The 19,719-nt window shown below is 35.9% G+C and overlaps 1 protein-coding gene across 10 annotated transcripts in view; it reads left to right on the top strand.

The window, feature by feature from the left end:
- Positions 1-19,719, top strand: part of LOC134541963 (tyrosine-protein kinase Abl) — a 116,289-nt gene that overhangs the window by 80,941 nt on the left and 15,629 nt on the right. For 3 of the 10 annotated variants that reach the window (XM_063385761.1, XM_063385736.1, XM_063385729.1), the window contains exons 12-13: positions 4,685-4,808; positions 14,602-14,735. In XM_063385761.1, coding sequence (XP_063241831.1) covers positions 4,685-4,808; positions 14,602-14,735 — 258 coding nt within the window. The remainder of the gene's footprint in view (positions 1-4,684; positions 4,809-14,601; positions 14,736-19,719) is intronic. The other 7 variants (XM_063385794.1, XM_063385768.1, XM_063385785.1 and 4 more) reach the window with 5 other exon arrangements.

Here is a 19,719-nt window from a genome sequence, read left to right as displayed (position 1 = left end):
TAACGAAAATCTATTTCGTAAATTTTAAATATTTTATCTTTGTATGTGTACATTCATTGGAGGGGAATTTCAAATCATTCGTTAAAGTGAAATTTTCGTTAATGTGAAGTTCGTTATATCGGTATTTTACTGTATTTCCTTGATCACTTCCATATATTTCTATGTTAATTTTTCCCATTCAAAACGTTTTCCTTTATAAATGCTTCCCGCATATAACTTTCATCATTTCAGGAATAAAATAATGTAATAAAGGTTATCTTTACAGTCTTAAACTTTATTTATAATTAAACCTATAGAACGTTGTTTCAAAACAATAACAAACATAACCGCCAAACCCTTTGCTGCACGCAGCACGCTGTTGCGATATATTTTTCAACCAATTACCGTATTTACTCGTGTATAGCGCGCCCTCGTGTATAGTGCGCACCACGATTTTTGCAACAAATTCCAAAGAATAAAAAAATTTTCCCATAAATAAATTTTACTAACATTTTGTGGTACCTGTACGTGTGAAACAAATGATAATTTAAATTGATGTGTGGTGATGCGTCAGGAAAATACTTAAACTCTGCTGTGTAGACTGAATATAATGAAGCGCTGTATCGTCACAACTGGTACGTGGAGGGAGGGAGGGAGGCAGGCAGGAACGTGACGCGGAGGACTAGATGACTCACCGGTAGCAGCTGCGACGAAGCGAAGGAAGTGGGAGGGGGAATGGCGACAACATTCTTTCTCTCTCTTTTATTTTACTAGCTGCGCTGGCTTTCTGTAGAGGGGGAGGTCTAAAAATAAACAAGAGACGTGCTAGCTTGCACGGCACGTGTGTGTGTGTGCTGTGAGCGTGTGTGTGCGAGAGACCAGGTTGCGTGCGTGCGTGCGTGCGTGCGTGCGTGCGGGTGTGGGTGTGTGAAAGAGAGGCCTTGTTGCTTGTGCGTATGTGTGGGGGCTGGCCAGAAACGTCACCCGTCACCCGGCAGTTAACGACTTCCACTCCTCCCCGCCACACCCCCCCCCTTTTTTTTTTCTCCGTGTATAGCACGCATCCTTATTTTTTTTCCTTTACTTGAGGGGAAAAAAGGGCGCGCTATACACGAGTATATACGGTATCTGCTTGCATTCGTATCCTTTGTGAGGCTGTTCCATCTGTACACTATTTTCCTCATTCAAGGTATAATGTAGACAAATACAAAACAAAAACAAACCACTAACTATTGATTGACCTAATTGCATGGAATGTGATGCATCTGTTACAGCAATATGAATAGCTAATTCAGTTTCATTGTTTGTTGAGAACTGTGGTAAAAATTTTATTTGGGGGATGTAATGAATATATTTTTGCGTTTTTGGTAGTGCTGGGTCGAACCCATTTTTATCTCTCGAACCAAACTCAAACATATTGAATAACAGTTTCTCCGAATCCGAACTTGAACCGAACCTTTAACATTCATCACGAACCGAATTCGAACCGAACACTAGTCCAATTCATTGAACTCGAACCGAACTCGAACCGAACTCTGAAATACAGTAGTTGGACGTTTTAGAGAATAGAATGAAGTTATTTTCGGATTTTTTAGACTTTTCTTTTTGACCGGCCGCTCAAATACATATTTACCTTATGTTGAAATAATGCAAGTTTTGCACACATAATTGATGTACGAAAATGTTGCGCTCCCTTTGTTGTGCAGTTCTTTATTGCGCCCAATTTCCTAATAAATGAAATACACCCAACAATAATTGCCATGCAGCCAAGAAATATCAAGACTTTTCGTTTATCCATTCTATTTTCGTAGGGGAAGTATTTCCAAATGGAGCAGAATGACAAATCACCTGTTTGTGTTTATTTAATTACGTCTTTATTTATTTCACGTGAGCCAATGTCGCGACCCTTATAACATGCAAATATATCGAGCGAATCAAAGTCGTTTTTAATTGGATCAAAATAATGCATGGAAACGAGTATTGTACACAAACTAAATTAGATACCCGAAATGTTTTAAACCCGACATGGAAACGTGGTAAATACTATCTGGACAAAATAAAAGTATCAGCATTTATTTTTCTCGTTTTGGTGGATCCTGAATACGATCCGATACACAAAAATATCGCCAATATCGGTACCTGCCGATCCAGATCGGCACAGCTCTAGTTAATATAAAGAAACACAATTTTACTGTAGGAAGCTACTTAAAAATGCTCTTACCTGTAGGTACACAATGAAAACGTAACAACACAATATTTTTGTAAGGAAATAAAAAATAAATAACACAGTTTTCAATGTCGGGCTGTTGAGAATAATAAATAAACGTAGTCCTTTTACAAAGCGATTTCTTAATTCCAGCATGCACCACGCACCAACCATGAGCAAAACGCAAAACAAACAATGAAGTCAAAGAAACGGATGAACGAAAGATAATGTACGTATGTTGCGACGATTACAACTAAATAACTACGCGTGCTGTGTTAAAGAATCTATGACATCCGATGAATCTTTACATGCAAAGATGACAGACAACGCCATTTTTTTTCTGCTTACAACTATCGATAAATAATTGATTTTAACCGTAATCATTATGTGACCGATGTTGGCAACAGTAGGTAGTTCAACTTATGTTTTACCAAACAAATACAAGCTGTGGATGTAAGATATTTTTTGTGTGGGTTCGCTTTAAAGTTCGTTAATTACGTTCAATTTCGAACCAAATACGAACTCTTTGTCAGTATTTCGAACTGAACTTGAACTGAACATTTGTTATGAAATTTTATCCGAACCGAACCGAACCTAACCCTAAAGTTCGGGTTCGGTTCGAAATTCGAACGTCGACCCAGCACTAGATTTTGGCCTGACTTAATACCATATTTACCCGTAAATTGTGCACAATTTTTCATAAAACGCGTGTTAAAACATCATGGTACGAAATTTATTCATTACTTGACAATGCCGCATGGCAATGCTGCATAATGCACAGGTTTCTTCTAGCTTCAAGGTTGGTTAACCTGCTACTGCTTAAAGGAACGACGGACATCTTGCATGTTGATTGTGCTTTGTGATTTTGTTTTTCTGTAAAACGTTGCAATGATTGCCGAATATGTAGCGATTATCCACGCATACTGAAAAAAAAAGCAACAACATTAAATGATTTAAAAGAGTTCAGGTAGAAAAAAGTCACGGAAAATTGTATACCAGTTTGTTGGGGTGGGTAAGGGGGGGGGGATGATTGGTTTTGAGTGAGGGTGTTTTTGCATTAAAACGTTCATTAAAAGGTGAGAACTTGTAGTGTGTGATTTCTCAGCAATTTTCAAAATATTTTATTTATAATCTTTCTAACATGGCATTAATTTCGGTCATCCGTGACTGAGATCTTTATGGCTCTACACTGATGTAAACAAAACAGCTGAAATCAGTAGCCATTACATTCATGATGATTTTTTTCAGACCATCACGGTAAATAAGTTATTCGGAGTTAATCCATAAATAATAAAATATTTATTACCCAGTATATTTGGATACATGTATTTACAACACAGAACTGTACTGAAAATATTTATTAATTGTGTAATACCCTTGAAGCAAAATTAAAGACTGCTGCAAAAACATAACGGCAGAGGTTATCACCAGTACCAAGAATGCTAACTTCTCTGAAGTTAGCTCTAACTGCTGTGTTTTTTTACCACCCAGTGTGTCATTGTAGAGAGAGCTTGGGACATCATCCTACGCCTTTCCACGCAACTATGGCAAATTCTGTCACAGTTTTTATTTTTTTACATAAAAATGTTTAATGATGCTGATAGAATTAAGGAATTTCCTACAGGTATCTAACTAGAATTTAAAAATAAAATTCAGGAGTCAACCACAATACAGATAGCATTATGCTCTGAGAGCTCCAATGTGTGGTTTTCAAGGTATCTGTCACAAACATTAAATTTTCCCCACCCACTTTGGCCTTTGGTAATGTTAGAGCTAATACATAAGGGCCTTCCTACATGTGTCTACTACCAATTTAAAATCTAATTAGAGAGGCAAACACGGTACAGGTTGCGCCAGGGCCTATGAGGGTGTGCAATGTGTGGTTTTCATGGTAACTTAAAAGGTAATTCAATACTTTAAATAATTATTTAATTCAATAATAAACATTTAAAAGTAATGTGAGGATTTTAACCAACTACGAATATTTGTGGTAATGGAATCCCCACAAATGGCCTAATTTTAAAAAATAAACCTGAACAAACGGTGCATAACCTAAGTATGTCATTTTAATGATTTTTTTTTTTTGATGTAGCAACTGTTCCGTACTATTTCCCCTTTAAGAAGTTTTCCCTGTTAAAAATTTTTTATCATCCAGTCCCTTGAAAAATGTTTCAACAGGGTTTTCCTGTACTTGTGACTTGCTTGAAGTTACAACTTACCTGTTTATATTTAATTTTTGACCTCTTTTCTGATTTTTAGAAAATAATGTGTGATATATCTGTTCATTGTTTGTTGTTTCTTGGCTTAAAATTTAATCTAACTGCAACTGCATAATAGGAACTATTATACTTAATGTGTAACATAGTAATATATTGATGTTCCTTGCTATTTTTAAGGCCTTTTTAACCCATTTATGGACATCTTATTTCATTATATATTTGATGAGAGTATGGCATTGAATGTCTACTTATTTCTGTGTTTGAACTTGTTCACTTTTAGATGGGTTGACTAACAAGATGAGCACGTTTGTAGGTAGCTCGAGTAAGAACAGCAGTCTGGTCCAGATGCGCCGGCCGACAAATAGGAAAGGCAAGCAAGCCCCAGCGCCACCCAAGCGCACCAGGTATGCATGAAACCCTTTCATCTGCAAAGGCACATTTTTTGTTTGAAGGTCATAACATAATTTTACAACCAAATTTAAAATAATTGGATATCATATATAACACATGGATCAAAACTTTTACTTTTTCTACCATTACAGCCTCTTCTCCGTGAAAAACGTACTAATATTTTTAATGTATTAAATGCTTGTAATTTTAGTATAATTTTTAAATATTTTATTTTGTCCTGATTTCTTTCCATATTATATTAAAAAAAAATTTTATAGTCCAAACTTATTCATATTTCCAAATTTAATTTTGTATTAACTTTTAAATACCAATAGGTTTATGTGTTTTAGTTATTAAAATTCAAATGAAAAGACAGCAAATATATGTGCTGCTATTTTGTTATTAGAGCATCAACCATTTTTTTCGCAGAGTCACAATCGATTGTAGCAACTCATATCGTTTCAGCCCACCAATAGAAATGCACCTAACATTTCTTCGACACTGCTTCTTCCTGTTGTCGCAGATTGGAAATGTCTGAACTATAGTTCACGCAAGCTAAGATATTATAGTCTCAGTATGTGTTGGCACAATGTATAGAAGAATGATCTTTAGATCATTTTTGGGTTAAGATTAGTGTTGGGCCGATTCCTAAAATATACCGATTCCGATTCCATTTTTGATTCTTAAATTAAAGGGTCGATTCTTCGAATCCGATTCCGATTCCTTAATTTTTATCTGACAATGTTCAACTGAGTAATATCCTCAGAAAAAAAAAAAGTTGCTTATGATTTTAAAAATGTAATTGCGTTGTTTTTCATTTTCTGTGCAGAAATTAACATTATATACAGCTTATATAATGTTAAAAAATATGTTCATTACCATCAAGTTACGCTACCTTGAATTTCTAGCACAATTTGGCCTTTTAACCTTGCATATAGTTAGACGAAACACGTGTTCAAACACTGCCAATAATCAAAGATGTCTTATGTCGTAAATTGTAAATAATGTTATAACTTAACCAACTTTAGATACCTTACATTATAAACTCATTTAATTAATTGTAAAAAAAGAGGTTTGTACGGTTAGGTTAAGAATTTTATTTTCAACCACAACTAAATAATGATCCAAATAAAATGACAATATAACCTCGTTTATACATATTTCAAGGGGCCAGGGCAAAAAATAAATAAAAAGAGGGAAATGTAAAAATAAAACTGTATTATTTCTTTATGATGGAAATGACTAGAAAAAAATATGCACCACACTAAAATAAAATGTCAGCGATGCTTACGTTTTAATATATTAACTAGAACTTAATTATCTCACTTGGTAAAAAGAAAAAAATCCATCCAGTCTTGCAGTTCTTCACAACCGTAAACAGAAAATATATTTTCGGTTCTTGAGTAAGAAAGTTCTGTGCATGTTTTAGCATCTCAAAATTTCCACATTTTATGGTGAGATTTTCTTACACAAAATATTTAAACTCTTCAAATAATCGCGTGTTAACATTTAATTCATTTCAGAAATTTATGGGAACCAATTCTGTTAAACTAACACAACTACTTTCAAAAGATTATTTATGTTTGGTAATAAAAATTTACTAACGTTTCAGCAGCAATGTTTGGAAATTCAGATTAGCCAACTGCCTTTCCAAAATATATCTCACATAAAACGAGCATCGTTGAACACGCACAAGAACGCCGATTTACAGCATTTTGGTTATGTTGCTTATAAACTCATTTTGATATGGTCGTAGTAATCCACTGTGAATTTGGGTAAAATCTCATTAAAAATTATTTCATTTTAATTCTTTAAAGTTTAAAGTGCAGAGATGTGAAACATCTTAATTTTCACGTTCACGTCACCAAAGATTTGGTTCATGGCCATATGGTTTACCATGGCATGTAGCACAAACAAAAAATTAGGTTGTTTACAATGGCAAATGTAGCTGCCATGATCAAATAGTTAACGTTTACATTATTTTACTTGCCGTTTACATTTACATAATTTTCTTTAAACATTTATGGTTTTGTCTAATTATTTTTGTAGGTTTACTATTAAATGCAGTGCTGCTGCAACGTAATTTCCGAAAAATGCTTTCGCTTTTAAAGCGGGAAAGTAGATACTGCATTTGTACTGTAGGGAAAATGGCGGTGCAAGTAAATAAATACGTTAATCACCGTAATTCGTAAATCCGTTCGTAAAAAAAGATTGTATTATGTAGATTAAAAATTATATTTGCATGCATTTTAATATTTTCTTACGTTGCGTAGGAGATGTATTTTGCAAACTAAAAACAATGCAGGAATCGGTCATGGTCGATTCCAAAACCATTGTATTCTGAATCCCACGATTATACTGGAATCGGTGGAACCGACCGATTCCGGAATCGGAATTGACCCATCACTAGTTAAGATTATTGGATCGCAGATCAAAGAGCAGAATGGTCAACTGGCCATAAAAGGTTCTTTTTCTGTGCATAATTAAGGAGGATTAGACTCCACCATTTTGGATTTCTAAATATTTGGTTGCAGCTAGAAATACAGATTTCATATTAAATTGGCACTTGATAAAGACATCACTCAGGGACATCAGAAGACTAATTACCTTATTTACTCAGATAAGGATCAGCCCTGTGTAGGAGTTACACCTATAATTTGGGGCATAAAAATGTAACATTTTTACCATACTGGTTGCTAGGGTTGTGCGATTGATTCCATGATTTTCAGTTCGATTCGATTCCGATTCGATTCTCACTTCAAGAGTTGAAATTCGATTCCGATTTCGATTCTTTGGGTAACTTTATCTACATAGTCATTAGTCTGGTAGGGCTAACTAAAAAAAAATTGCATTTATTTTGAACCATATGTATTTAACTAAAATGAATAAGAAATACATTTCTGGAAGATGACTGCGGCCCTTGAACTGGCCACAATTTTCATCCATTACTTATTTTTTTATTTAATCACTTCACCACTGTTTAAAGATGTCAAATGTTACCAACGGTAAAGTCAGCTGCCTCATTGGAGTCACCGAGATAGTGCGATGCGTGCTGCGCTAAGAAGTATAATTTATTAATTAACCTACATTTGCACATTACGTATGCAGCATGGCCTAACCAGTAGGTTTATTTAAATTAAAACCAATAAGTAACATATTTTTCTTTGTTTATTTCAACAAGATCTGTTCCCCTAAAAACGGAAAAAATACGTAAATATGATTAATTTATTAACTTCACGAAGTTAAACCACACAACAATGATCAGCTTTAATTAAGTTTTGTAAAAGGCAAAAGCTTAAAAAGTAAACAGTACTTAGATACTGACAGAATGTTACGATTCAGTGATTCGATTCCTTTGTGTCGGCACGCGCGATCTTTGATAAATGGTGGCCTGTCACGGTAGCCTACAACTCACGTAGTTTCGGTTCCCTACCACGTTCGTGCAACTTCGTATTTCTCTCAAAAATTGAAATTTAAAAAAATCTAAGGGTTGGGTTAGGTTAGGTCAGGTCAGTCACAACATGCTTGTTTTCATTGGAAACTTCTGATATAGTGGCTGAAGTGGCGTTAATACCAAAACGCAAAACTTCGGAAATCTTCGGAAATTCTTGCAGGCAACCGAAACTATGTGAGTTGTAGGCTTCCCGGCATGTCAACTGGACTACACGTCCGGCACCGCTAAAATATTTTTATGTCGTGAATGTTTTAATGTTGGTTATTCTGTTAACAGAAGACTGTCACAGAATGGCGATCTTTGTAAATGTATCTATGGTTGAACAAGGAACTATTTTAACTTTACTGTTAACAGAAAATTGTGCGTTGATGGTTGTAAAATTCATTTTTAATGTGTGTTATTTATTTTTCAAAACAAATAAACCAACAATATTTTTTTACCGTGCAACGTGAGAAATGGTCATGAGTAATATGCCGTAAGTAGGAAGAAATAAAAATGTTTGAGTAGATTGTTAAACTATTTCATAAACAAGCAGTTTTGTAAGGTATTTATCTTTGCAAGCCAAAACAGTTAGTGGTTCTGAACGTGTAAATTATATCATACACGATCTTTGAAAAAAAATTAATGTTCGGCCTAACCTATATTTCAAAACGTTATGAAATTTGCTTGAGTGAAAGTGCGCGGCAATTTTACGAGTTACATTAATGATAATTGACGAATAAATTTATTTCTAGCAATCAGTTAAACGGTAACCGTCAATTTCTTTCTTCGATTTTTTTACTTTTGAAAAATTTGCCAGAATTTTTTGATTCCAAATTTTAGTTTCGGTTCCGGGTTCAAATAGTTGAGGAATCGAATCGAAGTTGAAATTATCGAGTACCCGCACATCCCTACTGGTTGCCCTTAAATATGAATTGCTCCATATGTGTATCAATTTATTGGCAATTAAGAAATACTGCAGTGGTGTTGATCCTCAGTTTTGTCTTCTTTTTGTTCTACTTTATTACTTTTTGAGAAGATGAGGTGGTGTACTGTGCCCACCCCCTCCCCCTTCATTTTTACCATCCCTCCTAACCCCACACTACCTAACAAAAGACAAAGGAGAAGGATAATTTTTTTATACCATTGTTTCTTTTCGCTGCAGCTTTTTTTTTTTATTATAAAAAAACCTGTCCCGTTCCCGAAGGAAGAAAACTCGGCAAGCTACTCTTTCTTGTGAGTTCCTTCTATAAAAACTAGCAATCAGCGACAAACTTGTGAAAGGCTGGAGAAATACCACATAAACCTGAATAGAGGCCAACCTTGAATTGAGGCCGACCCCTACTTTGGATGTCCCCTTCACTGAAAAGTAATAAATTTAATCTTCTCCTACATTAGAATCACTTTAACCAAATCATTTTTGTACCTTCTTTGCCACTGCATATTCTCATAGAATCCGTATTGGCGTACTGCTGCAAAGTTGTTGGTCTGACATATGTACAACTTTGAGGTTGTAATTACTATTATAGGTGTTTCTTCCTTGTTTTGGAACATGATATGCAGATATGACACATTTTTTGACACAATCACAAATAAAAGGTGGATACAGTAGAATACTGGAACAATGTACCTCACTATAACGTATTTCTCACTTTATCGTGTGTTTCACTTTAATGTATTTTATTGAAATTTCCAACGAAAATCATATTATTTCAATGCAAAATTGTTTTAGTTTAAAGTATCATAATTTTCACTATAACGTATAAATTCCACTACTAGCGTGGCATTGCTACTCCAAAATTTACTTAAACTGGTAAATAAATTTCCAACTAAATGATTAATGTTATAGAACAAACAAACAGTAATCAATCATACCACTGCTATGTAATTTCTAACCTCTAAAACCTCAAAACAAACAAACGTTTGCGCGTACTACCATAGATTAACTACTTAATATGAGACGTGAACAACATAACGCCATTTGATACATCGAAACACGAAGTTCGAGAGAAAAATGTATCAGGTCAGAGGAAAGTGTCATGCTAATGTATGTAGTTTGAAGTCTGTGCCATGATTGTTTTTGTTTTGAATTTATTTTCACGTTACGTTTTTTAGACACCTAATTGTATTGTGCTACAAAATGAGTGATCCTGGAGATAAAAAAAAAATCAATTCACGCTTAAGGAAAAAAGTGGAAATACTCCGAGAACTGGACAAAAGGAAAAAGCTGGTTGCAGTTGTGAAGACATATGCATTGCGGTGATGACCATAAGACCATTGTTAAAGACTGGGAAAAAAATAAAAAATATATATGAAAAATCCTTGTTTAGTTTGTGACTGTAAAAGGCTTCGTTCTGGAGATCTCCAAGGTCTGGAAGATGCTTTGAGCAAATGGTTGAAAGAAGTATGATCAAAAAATGTTCCAGTAACTGGCCCAATATTACACATTAAAGCAAAACAGTTTGCATTCTTCATGGACATCAAAGTCTTCCAAGCCAGTTCAGGGTGGTTGCACCGCTTCCGAGAACGAAATGGTATATCATAGAAGGTTGTATAAAGGTTCTATAAAGATGTAGACACAGAGGCAGCAAACCAATAGAAGGTAGAAAAGCTGGAGAGTATTTTTAAGTTGTACTCATTAGACACAATATTTTCAATGCTGATGAAACTGCTTTTTTTACAAGCTTCTGCCTAACAGGACAATGGCACGTAAAGGTGAAAAATGCACTGGAGGAAAAAAGCAAAGGAAAGGTTGTCTCTGTTGTGTTGTTGAAATGCCACAGGAACAGAAAAATTGAGGCCATAAATCATTGGTAAACACAAGACTCCCAGGTGCTTCAAGGGAGTTTCTTACATGCATGCATGGGATGACGAGATAACTCTTCTCAAATTGGCTGGTGAAATAAGGCTATGAAAAAAGAAGAAAGAAAAATTATTTTGTTAATAGACAGCTGCGCAGCACACAGTGTTGATGTTAGACTGGAAAACTTAAAACTGATGTTTCTACCACCGAACTGCACATCTCAGTTGCAGTCCCTTGGTCAAGGCATTATTCAGAATGCCAAGGTACATTTTCGAAAAGGTTGAAAGTGCCCACCAACATCAATGTTCGTCAGGCATTTGAGATGATCACAGGTGGATGGTGAAATGTTCAACAAGAAACTATTGCCAACTGCTGGAGAAAGTCTGGCATTGTAAACTGTAATGCTGACAAGGTCACTGCAACTTCATCAGACCAGGATGCAAGCCACACTACAGCACAAACATGCGAAAGCAATGACATTGACCCTGAAGTATGGCAAGAAATGTCAGCCTCCATGCAGTTTAATGCTGTTTCATTTAGACTATGTCTCTCTGTGTATAATGAAATAGAAACACCACCAGTGTTGACCGACTACTACATCATTAATGAAATCATTTGATCACAGTTATCAAAACCTGAATCAGATGATGATTCTGACTGTGAAGAGCCACCTGTGACAGCTATGTAAGCTATTCTGAGCTTAAAAAAACTGAACAAATTCATCTCTAAACACGAAAAGGTTTCAGAAGAGATCAGGACTTAGATCATTTTGTTCAAAAGACCATCATTCAAACTCAAAAACAAACTCAAATAATTTTTAAAAAAATAAGTAAACATAAGTTATGCAGAAACACCAATATTTAAACTGATGTCAGATGTTCACCAAATGATAATGTTGTATCTTATAATAACACAATTTTTGATTTATTTTATGATTTCTCTCTTTGTAATGATGATATGCATTTTTTTTCATTACTAAGTAAAAAAAACTTGATGTCCCTCTAAGTGCTTAATAATGAAATTCTACTGTAATTGTATATCCTATGAAAAACCAAAACATAAAATTCCTTTTCGCACGTGTCTAACATTCAGTTGAGGTTAACGTTAGAAGAAAAATATTTTGGACTGTAAACAAGCACACTAACATGAGAAATACATATTCATACGATGTGTATCTCTTTAACTTACATGTACGAATTGTAGGTACTTTTTTTTTTTTTCCCAGACTTACAGGCAGTTATAAGCATTGGTATACACCCTGTGCCATATTTTCTTTGTAGGTTGGTTATCCTGCAACCAAATATTCTATTTACATTTGTTCCCCATTTGTTGAAGGAGATAAAATATGTGCATACAGAAATTGATTTTACTGCAATATATTAAAGAAAGGTAATCAAGATACATAGTAATGCAATGTAAGAAATGATTTTAATCCTGTTTTATAGACTGTCAAGATTATTTATCATCAGGGGCGGAGCCAGGGTGGGGGGGGGGGGGGTATTTAGGGGTTCAACCCCCCTCCCCCTCCCCCTTATCACCAAATCTTTAAATTATTTCTTATTCATCACTCAAACAAATTTCATATTAAAATTAATAAAAATTTTACCATTACAATATTTAAATTTAAGTACTGAAAACTGCTAAAATAGCACTATTTTACACCTTAAAATCCAAATTTTCCCGGGGGAGGACCCCTGGACCCCCCGCTTTAATACGGGGGAGCCATGCTTCTTAACACCCCCCCATACACAAATCCTGGCTACGCCACTGTTTACCATATTGTGTGTTTTTTTTTTCTACTTGAATTTTTGGGGTGCAAATTTAAGCTGACATTGATTTTAGTGAGTGGTTTTTTGTGAATAAAAACCTCAGTCTCTATTTGGGTTTATACAGTATAACACCGGCACTTCAAAACATCAACGATGGCTGCAGTTTTGTCAAGTGATGTTGCAGTTAAAAGCATGGGAAATCTCATGCAAAACCAATAATGTTAGGGCACAGTTGGGTCATTAAAACCTGTCAAGATATACACGTGAAGATTTAGACGGTGCCCATTTACACCCATTTACAGCGATGAGAGAGGAAGGTATAATAACTATTAATACTCTTACATGGCCAAATGCACTCACACAAAGAAGTCTGGCTTATTTAATTTTAGATTTTCTCCTCTATCTGAATGCGAGCACAGCATCGAGTCACGTCACTTGCTGGAGTCGGCAGGGTTGGCTGGCTAGCGGGCAGCAGAAGTAGCATAACAGGGGTGCAGTTCATGGTGCTTTACATACACTGCTAGGATACTTCAACTAAACAATTTTTACTTACTCGTGATGTTATATTTAATAATAAATAAAAACGGAGAATTACTTACCCACCTTATTCTTACTCCGCAATGTTAATTTTTTTTTATTTACCTAAAGTGAAAAAATTGCATAAGGGTAGCACTGGTTTTTTTAAACTAAACAATCTGTATAAAATGTGCTACCAATGCACTGATAAACACGGTATTGTAGTTGCCTCTGTAAAATAATCAGTTATGTATTTCTAACTGGCCTGTTTTTAAATACCCAATTGGAACCTGATTTAAAAGCTTGTGAAGGTATGATTTATGCCTTGTCATCCCAAAAATGTAGGAAAAATTGACAAATCCAAAATAAAGGTTTAGTTTCCCTTAAATAATTGTTTCCTTGACCTTCAAACACACATGATTTCACCTTTCAAAAGGTTATATTGGTTTATAATAGTATCTGCAGGTATTTAAAAAATAATTGATATGCATGAATAATTTAAATTTGATTTGACATTAAAATTAAAATCGTTTATATATATGTGTGTGTGTATATATATGTGTGTGTGTGTATATATTTGTTACCCACAGATACAAAAAATTTCATTGAAGCCAAGAATAATTTATTCAGTAATTTGGATTTTTGTGCAAATATACATGTAACAAATAATCTGTTGTTATGATTAAGAATTGTTAAAAACTGCTCCATTTTTGTGTATGTAATCAGTTGGATCAACCAAACAGCAGTAAAACTTTCTTAAGAAAATCCCACTTAATAAAATTTCCTGCATAATAATTTTAAAAATTCATATAATTTAACCCTTTTAATTAGTCTTAATTTTTGCTTACCTGGAGAAACAAGTCTTTAGCAGGGATTCACTGAATTTTCAAACTTAAAATTTTACTGTTTCAAGTGAACACATTGGCAGGGTTTTTTTTTTGTCTTCTTGCATGTTATAATTTTATATGAATTTCTCTCTTTTTTCCTCTTCATAATACTTAATTTTTCCTATAATCCTGTGAAGTACATAAAAGGTTCACTGTACCTAATGTTTTAATTTGATTAGAAAAATATTTAATATTCGTGAATATTTTGATATTCAATTCAATATTTCATTTTTAAAAATAATTAGCAGAATCCTAGTTGATGGATTAGATTTTGAAGTACCTTCAAAAACTTTATAAACTGAGTTTTACTATGTTGATATATTTTAAAACCTTCTGACAAACTGTTTGTAAAATGTAATGGATGCAGGTAGTGTGCGAGGCGGTACTGACCGCGCGCAGTCTGCTCTCTTCTTGCAGCTCGTTCCGGGACAGCCAGTACGGCGGCGGGGAGGGGGACGGGGGAGCGGCCGGGGACCAGCCCGACTGCGACGCGGCCTCCTCAGATCTAAATGGTATTGATAAGATATTTGAAGGTACACCCACTCCCGTCCACAGTTTCTCTCTCGCTCGGTGTTGTGCGTCGTGTCTGATGGCTGGACAGCTGCATGCCCTGCCTGCCCTGCCTGCCTTGCGCTTCTGCATCGTGTGTTTGTTTCTGTTGCACTCCGTAGATTGCTCATGAGCGTTCTGTCAAAAGTCATTCGTTTGTCTGCTTCATTTGCTTTTGTGATTTCCTATGATTTCTCTCTCTGTCTCCCTCCCCTCCCCTTCCCTTCCCTTCTCTTCCCTTCCCTTCCCTCCCCTCCCCTTCCCTTCCCTTCCCTTCCCTCTTCCTCTCTCCCTCCCCCATATATATATTTTTGTTAATACAGGAAAGCACCAGTACAACGAACTTCAGTTAAACGAACACTTCACTTAACCGAACTTATTGTTTGGTCCCGCCAAAAACGTACATAATAACCTTGAATTTTATTTCATCTTAACGAATTTTACAATGGTCTGTTTCTTCCTGAAACAAAAATATTCACTTGAACGAACAACCTTGAGGCAAATTTTGAAAAAAAAAATTACCATCCAAAAACTTGTACTTTATTTTTAATTTTCTTTTTCAAACGTAACAGCGTGTACGTAAACAAAAACATAACCTACAACGTGTCTCCTGACCATAGACAAAGCATCAGCAGAGAGTATGTGAACAGGTTCTTCAAGCGGCCATAGACTAATGACTGAGATACTGTACTGTACGATTCTATCGAAGCTGTGTATCGATAGGTCCGACTACTAAACTTTACGATCTGAAAGTTGACGCATCTTTTTTAGTTTTGTTTTAAAATTCATACAATCTAAAATAACTTTATGTAATTGAATTTACAGTTAAAGTTCGTTGAATTTACACTTGTAGCAAAACTAAATTTCTCTTGTAGACAATTTTTATACAGCGAAACCCCTTATTTACGTTTTCCCGTTATTTGTACTATATTCTTCAGGTCCCGTTTAGTTCCCATTTAGTCCAATACAATACTTTCACGCGAATTACGTCTCAAAAATCGAATCCATCCAGCTATTTACGTCACGTAACAACCATAAACAACCAGAAAATACAGTGGGTACTTTAAGAGTAGATAAGATTAGCTAGTGGGCCTAAAAACATCGTGAAAAACGTAACGTTTATAGTCGGCAATGAACATTTTAAATCGCAAAATATACATATTTTATAACATGAAAAGTTGCTTTTATTTCTAAACACGTAATAATTTAAGCCTAAGCGTGTAAAAGTCCGAGTAATTATAGCAGGAGACAATCTAAACTGCACGAGGGAAAAACGTAAAATCACGAATGTATAAATGTGGCTGATTGTTAAGTTCTGATACTGTATTTATGTCACAACTAGCCGAAATACTGGTACGAGACAAACTTCACAAAATAAAATGAGCGGAGTCTTGGTAACTGTTTATACTTATTTTATAATTTCGGAAGTATTGTACAGTTTACGCATATTTTTTAAACTAACAATTTATTTCTGGGGATCGTAAATAATTAATTATTGGTATTAAGACATCAAGATGAACGTAAACTTGAACACGTCACGGCAGCGAGAAAACTGGGGCGTATACCAATAAACTGGTATTAGAACTGGACAAAACTGGTACACGGGAGGTGGAGCTTGTATATTTTTCCGCTAAGCTCGCATATATTGGCTGGCTGCTGATGGGAGGTCACGAGTCTGGGCGGAGCATTGAGTGAGTTATACTGCGCATGCGCAACTCAGAGAACAGAGAGAGCCAGCCGGCGGCTACGCCGCGCCGTAACAACAGCTGATCGAGTACAATGACCTTTCTCCGCGCACTGCACGCTATTGACGGTAAATTTCCATCAATTTGCGGCCCTTTTTTTTTAAAAAAAAATTTTTACTGTGGTGCAATGCGTATGTGTAATTCAGTCCGTATTTGTTCTGAACGCTGCAGAATGCGACTGTTTTTTAATTAACTTTACCGTATTTCTTACTTTTCCCTTTATTTACATTCCCGCTTTTTACACTTTTTTAGTTTGTCCCCATGAAAAGTGCAAATAAGGGGTTTTGCTGTAGCGACAAATATTTTTGTGCGAGTTGGCTGCAGTATGATACATAACCGGAAAAGCGTTATACTGTAGTAGTTCCGGCTGTATTGTTTTCCGAGAGAACACGTTTACGTTATCTCATAACCTTTTGTGCTTGTGGTACAGACTAAAAATTCGTTTTTTTTTTTTTTTGTATTCTTAGCAAAATGTCTGGTGCTTGTAAAAGAAAAGCAATAGACCTGAAAACAAAACAACAGATTCTGCATGCTGTAGATAGGGGTGAAAAAAGAACCGACATCACGGAAAAATTTGGAATCGCAAAATCAACTCTGTCTACTATTCTTTCAAAGCGGGTTACATATGAAAACCAAGATCTTGCGTTGCCTGATAGCCGGAAGAGAGTTTGTACGGCACCAAACGAAGGCCTGAAGAACAATCTTTTCGACTGGCTTATGCATTCCAGAGCTTCAAATATTCCTGTCTCTGGAATTGTTCTACAAGAAAAAGCTCGTGAGTTAGCTCTTAAGATGGGCATTGAAGATTTTCAGGCGTCAGGGGGTTGGCTGCCTATATTCAAAGCCCGATGGAACCTTAGTATACTTAAGGTGTGTGGTTGTTACGTTGTATGTTTTTGCCCGGCTAAGCACACATAGAAACGTAACAAAACAAAACAAACAATGTTCCTGAGGAATTTTTCATTACTATGGTTCTACGTTATTTGGAAATAAAAGAGTTTATTAAATTATCTTTGTTTATTTCTTTAAAAAAAAATGTTTTTTTCTCATTGTTACATGGCCTCAATACACAATTTTACAAATGAATTTAATTAGAAAAACTTCGTTACTTGTACAGTTTTTGTCTTTTCTTATACGAATTTTAACGATATCTTTGAATTTTGATAGGATGAGGTCCAAATACATACCACAGCACCATATATATTGCCGTTGATGGTCGAGGAGTCTTGTCACTCGCCGATGAAAAAAAAAAAAAAAAAAAATACTTAGTAATGTCCCTTGGTTAATTACCTAACTCAAGGTACCGTTGATCGCGGACCGAAATCACACGAAGTCGGGCCGATGCCGACGCCTAGGGCCTAAATTTCTAGTTACATAGTCCGAAAAAAAAAATGAACTTAGGTTAAAAAACTACGGCGTGGCCCCAGCCCCTAGGCGTTAAATTGTCCCTTAATATTTTTTCATTTGTCTGGCGACTTGCCGACGACGCGACCGAGTTCGGCGACGATCGAGCAACAAGTGACTTGGTCGACGAGATTACCTTCCCTTGTAAAGGTGAAAACAAGGGAGGCAACCCCGTGGGCCAACTGACCAATCAGCGCACATAATTCCAAAACATGACCATATAAGGAAATTCGTACGGGCACATCACTTGACGCCAGGGCTTGCCCTGATTGGCTGGCTAGTGGTAGCCTCCAGAGACCCTTCCAGACGGTCGCTATAGCTGTGCGTACAACGTGACGCGTAAATCCCAAACACGCATTTACAAAGTGAAAAATAGCTTTCTGGCGCCAGAGTGTCGCGCCTGTCCGCTCTTCCTTCTGTACCTTCCAGACTATTCTCAAAATATTACACTAGCAATATCCAATAGAATATAAAATTACCCAAAAAATTCAAATACAATGTTAAAAATTTAGTAAACAAAGTTGAAATTCATATAAAAACTTTTGTTTAAAAATGATGTCCTGTAAAATTATAATCTATACTGCTTTAATTACTGACATTAATTATCAAATATCAACATTAATTATTATGAACTAGAGTTAACCCTCAAATTAATAATTAAGTATCTCAAGGAAATAAGTATTTTAAGGCTTTCCATGAAATTTAACCAAAGTAATTAATAACAATTTTTTAACATATCTGAACTGTTTTCGATATCAACAAAAAAAAATATCCTTCACCTCAAACTTATTCTTAATATTCTTATGACCCATTTTGCAATGCTACATGGTGAGGAAGGTTCAGTAGACCCGAAAATTCAAGATGACTGGATTGAACGCTTGGCAGACATTACTTCAGGTTATGATAAAAAAGACATATTTAATGCTGACGAGGCTGGCTTGTTTTTTAATCTTCTGCCTGACAGGACATTAGGAGTGAAATGTGAGACTTGCCATGGAGGTAAGAAGAGTAAGGACAGGCTAAGTGTGCTATTCTGTGCAAATAGTGATGGCACACAAAAACTGGACTTGCTTGTTATTGGTAAATTTGCCAAGCCCAGGTGTTTTAGGAATATTAAACACTTGCCCTGTACCTACAGGAACAATACCAATTCCTGGATGACATCGTCTATATTTCAGACCTGGCTAAATTCACTTCATTCTCGTATGGGTCTTAAATACAGAAAATTTTTGTTGTTTTTGGACAGATGCCCAGCACACAATGTTGAAAGCTCTAAACGAAAAAATGTAAAAGTTGTGTTCCCCCCCCCCCCCCCCCCCCCCCCAATTGCACCAGCAAGTTGCAGCCCATGGACCAGGGTGTCATAGCCCAGGTAAAACACCATTACAGGAAGCAACTGGTCCAGTACCCTCTGCGGCAGATGGACAACGAAGAAAGTGGATCAGTTGTCCCAAAATGGAACATCCTGCAAGCAATGCACAGGTGCTGCTTTTCATGAAACAGCATTTCTCCATCTGTTATTGCTAACTGCTTTTGTAAAGCAGGCTTTCGCTCTAGCAGCCCTCCACCTGCTAGTGCTGAAAATACTGAAGTGCAAGTGACCCACTGTGAATCTCTATGGGCACAAATCAGCCAAACATCATCAGAGGTAACCTTCGAAGAGTTTGCTGTGATTGACGATAATCTCGCAACCTGCCCACCCCAATCGGACGAAACTACGTGTGAAGAAATATGTGAATCAGAGGTGGATGAACCTGAAGCGGCTGAAGAGGACAAACTCATTCACCCAGATAAGAAAGAAGTAAGCAATGCTATATCT

This window comes from Bacillus rossius, chromosome 1, assembly GCF_032445375.1.
Source record: "Bacillus rossius redtenbacheri isolate Brsri chromosome 1, Brsri_v3, whole genome shotgun sequence".
NCBI classification, from domain to species: domain Eukaryota; kingdom Metazoa; phylum Arthropoda; class Insecta; order Phasmatodea; family Bacillidae; genus Bacillus; species Bacillus rossius.
The sequence above is the reverse complement of the archived record's forward strand: the minus strand, read 5'-3'. Positions and strand labels throughout refer to the sequence as shown.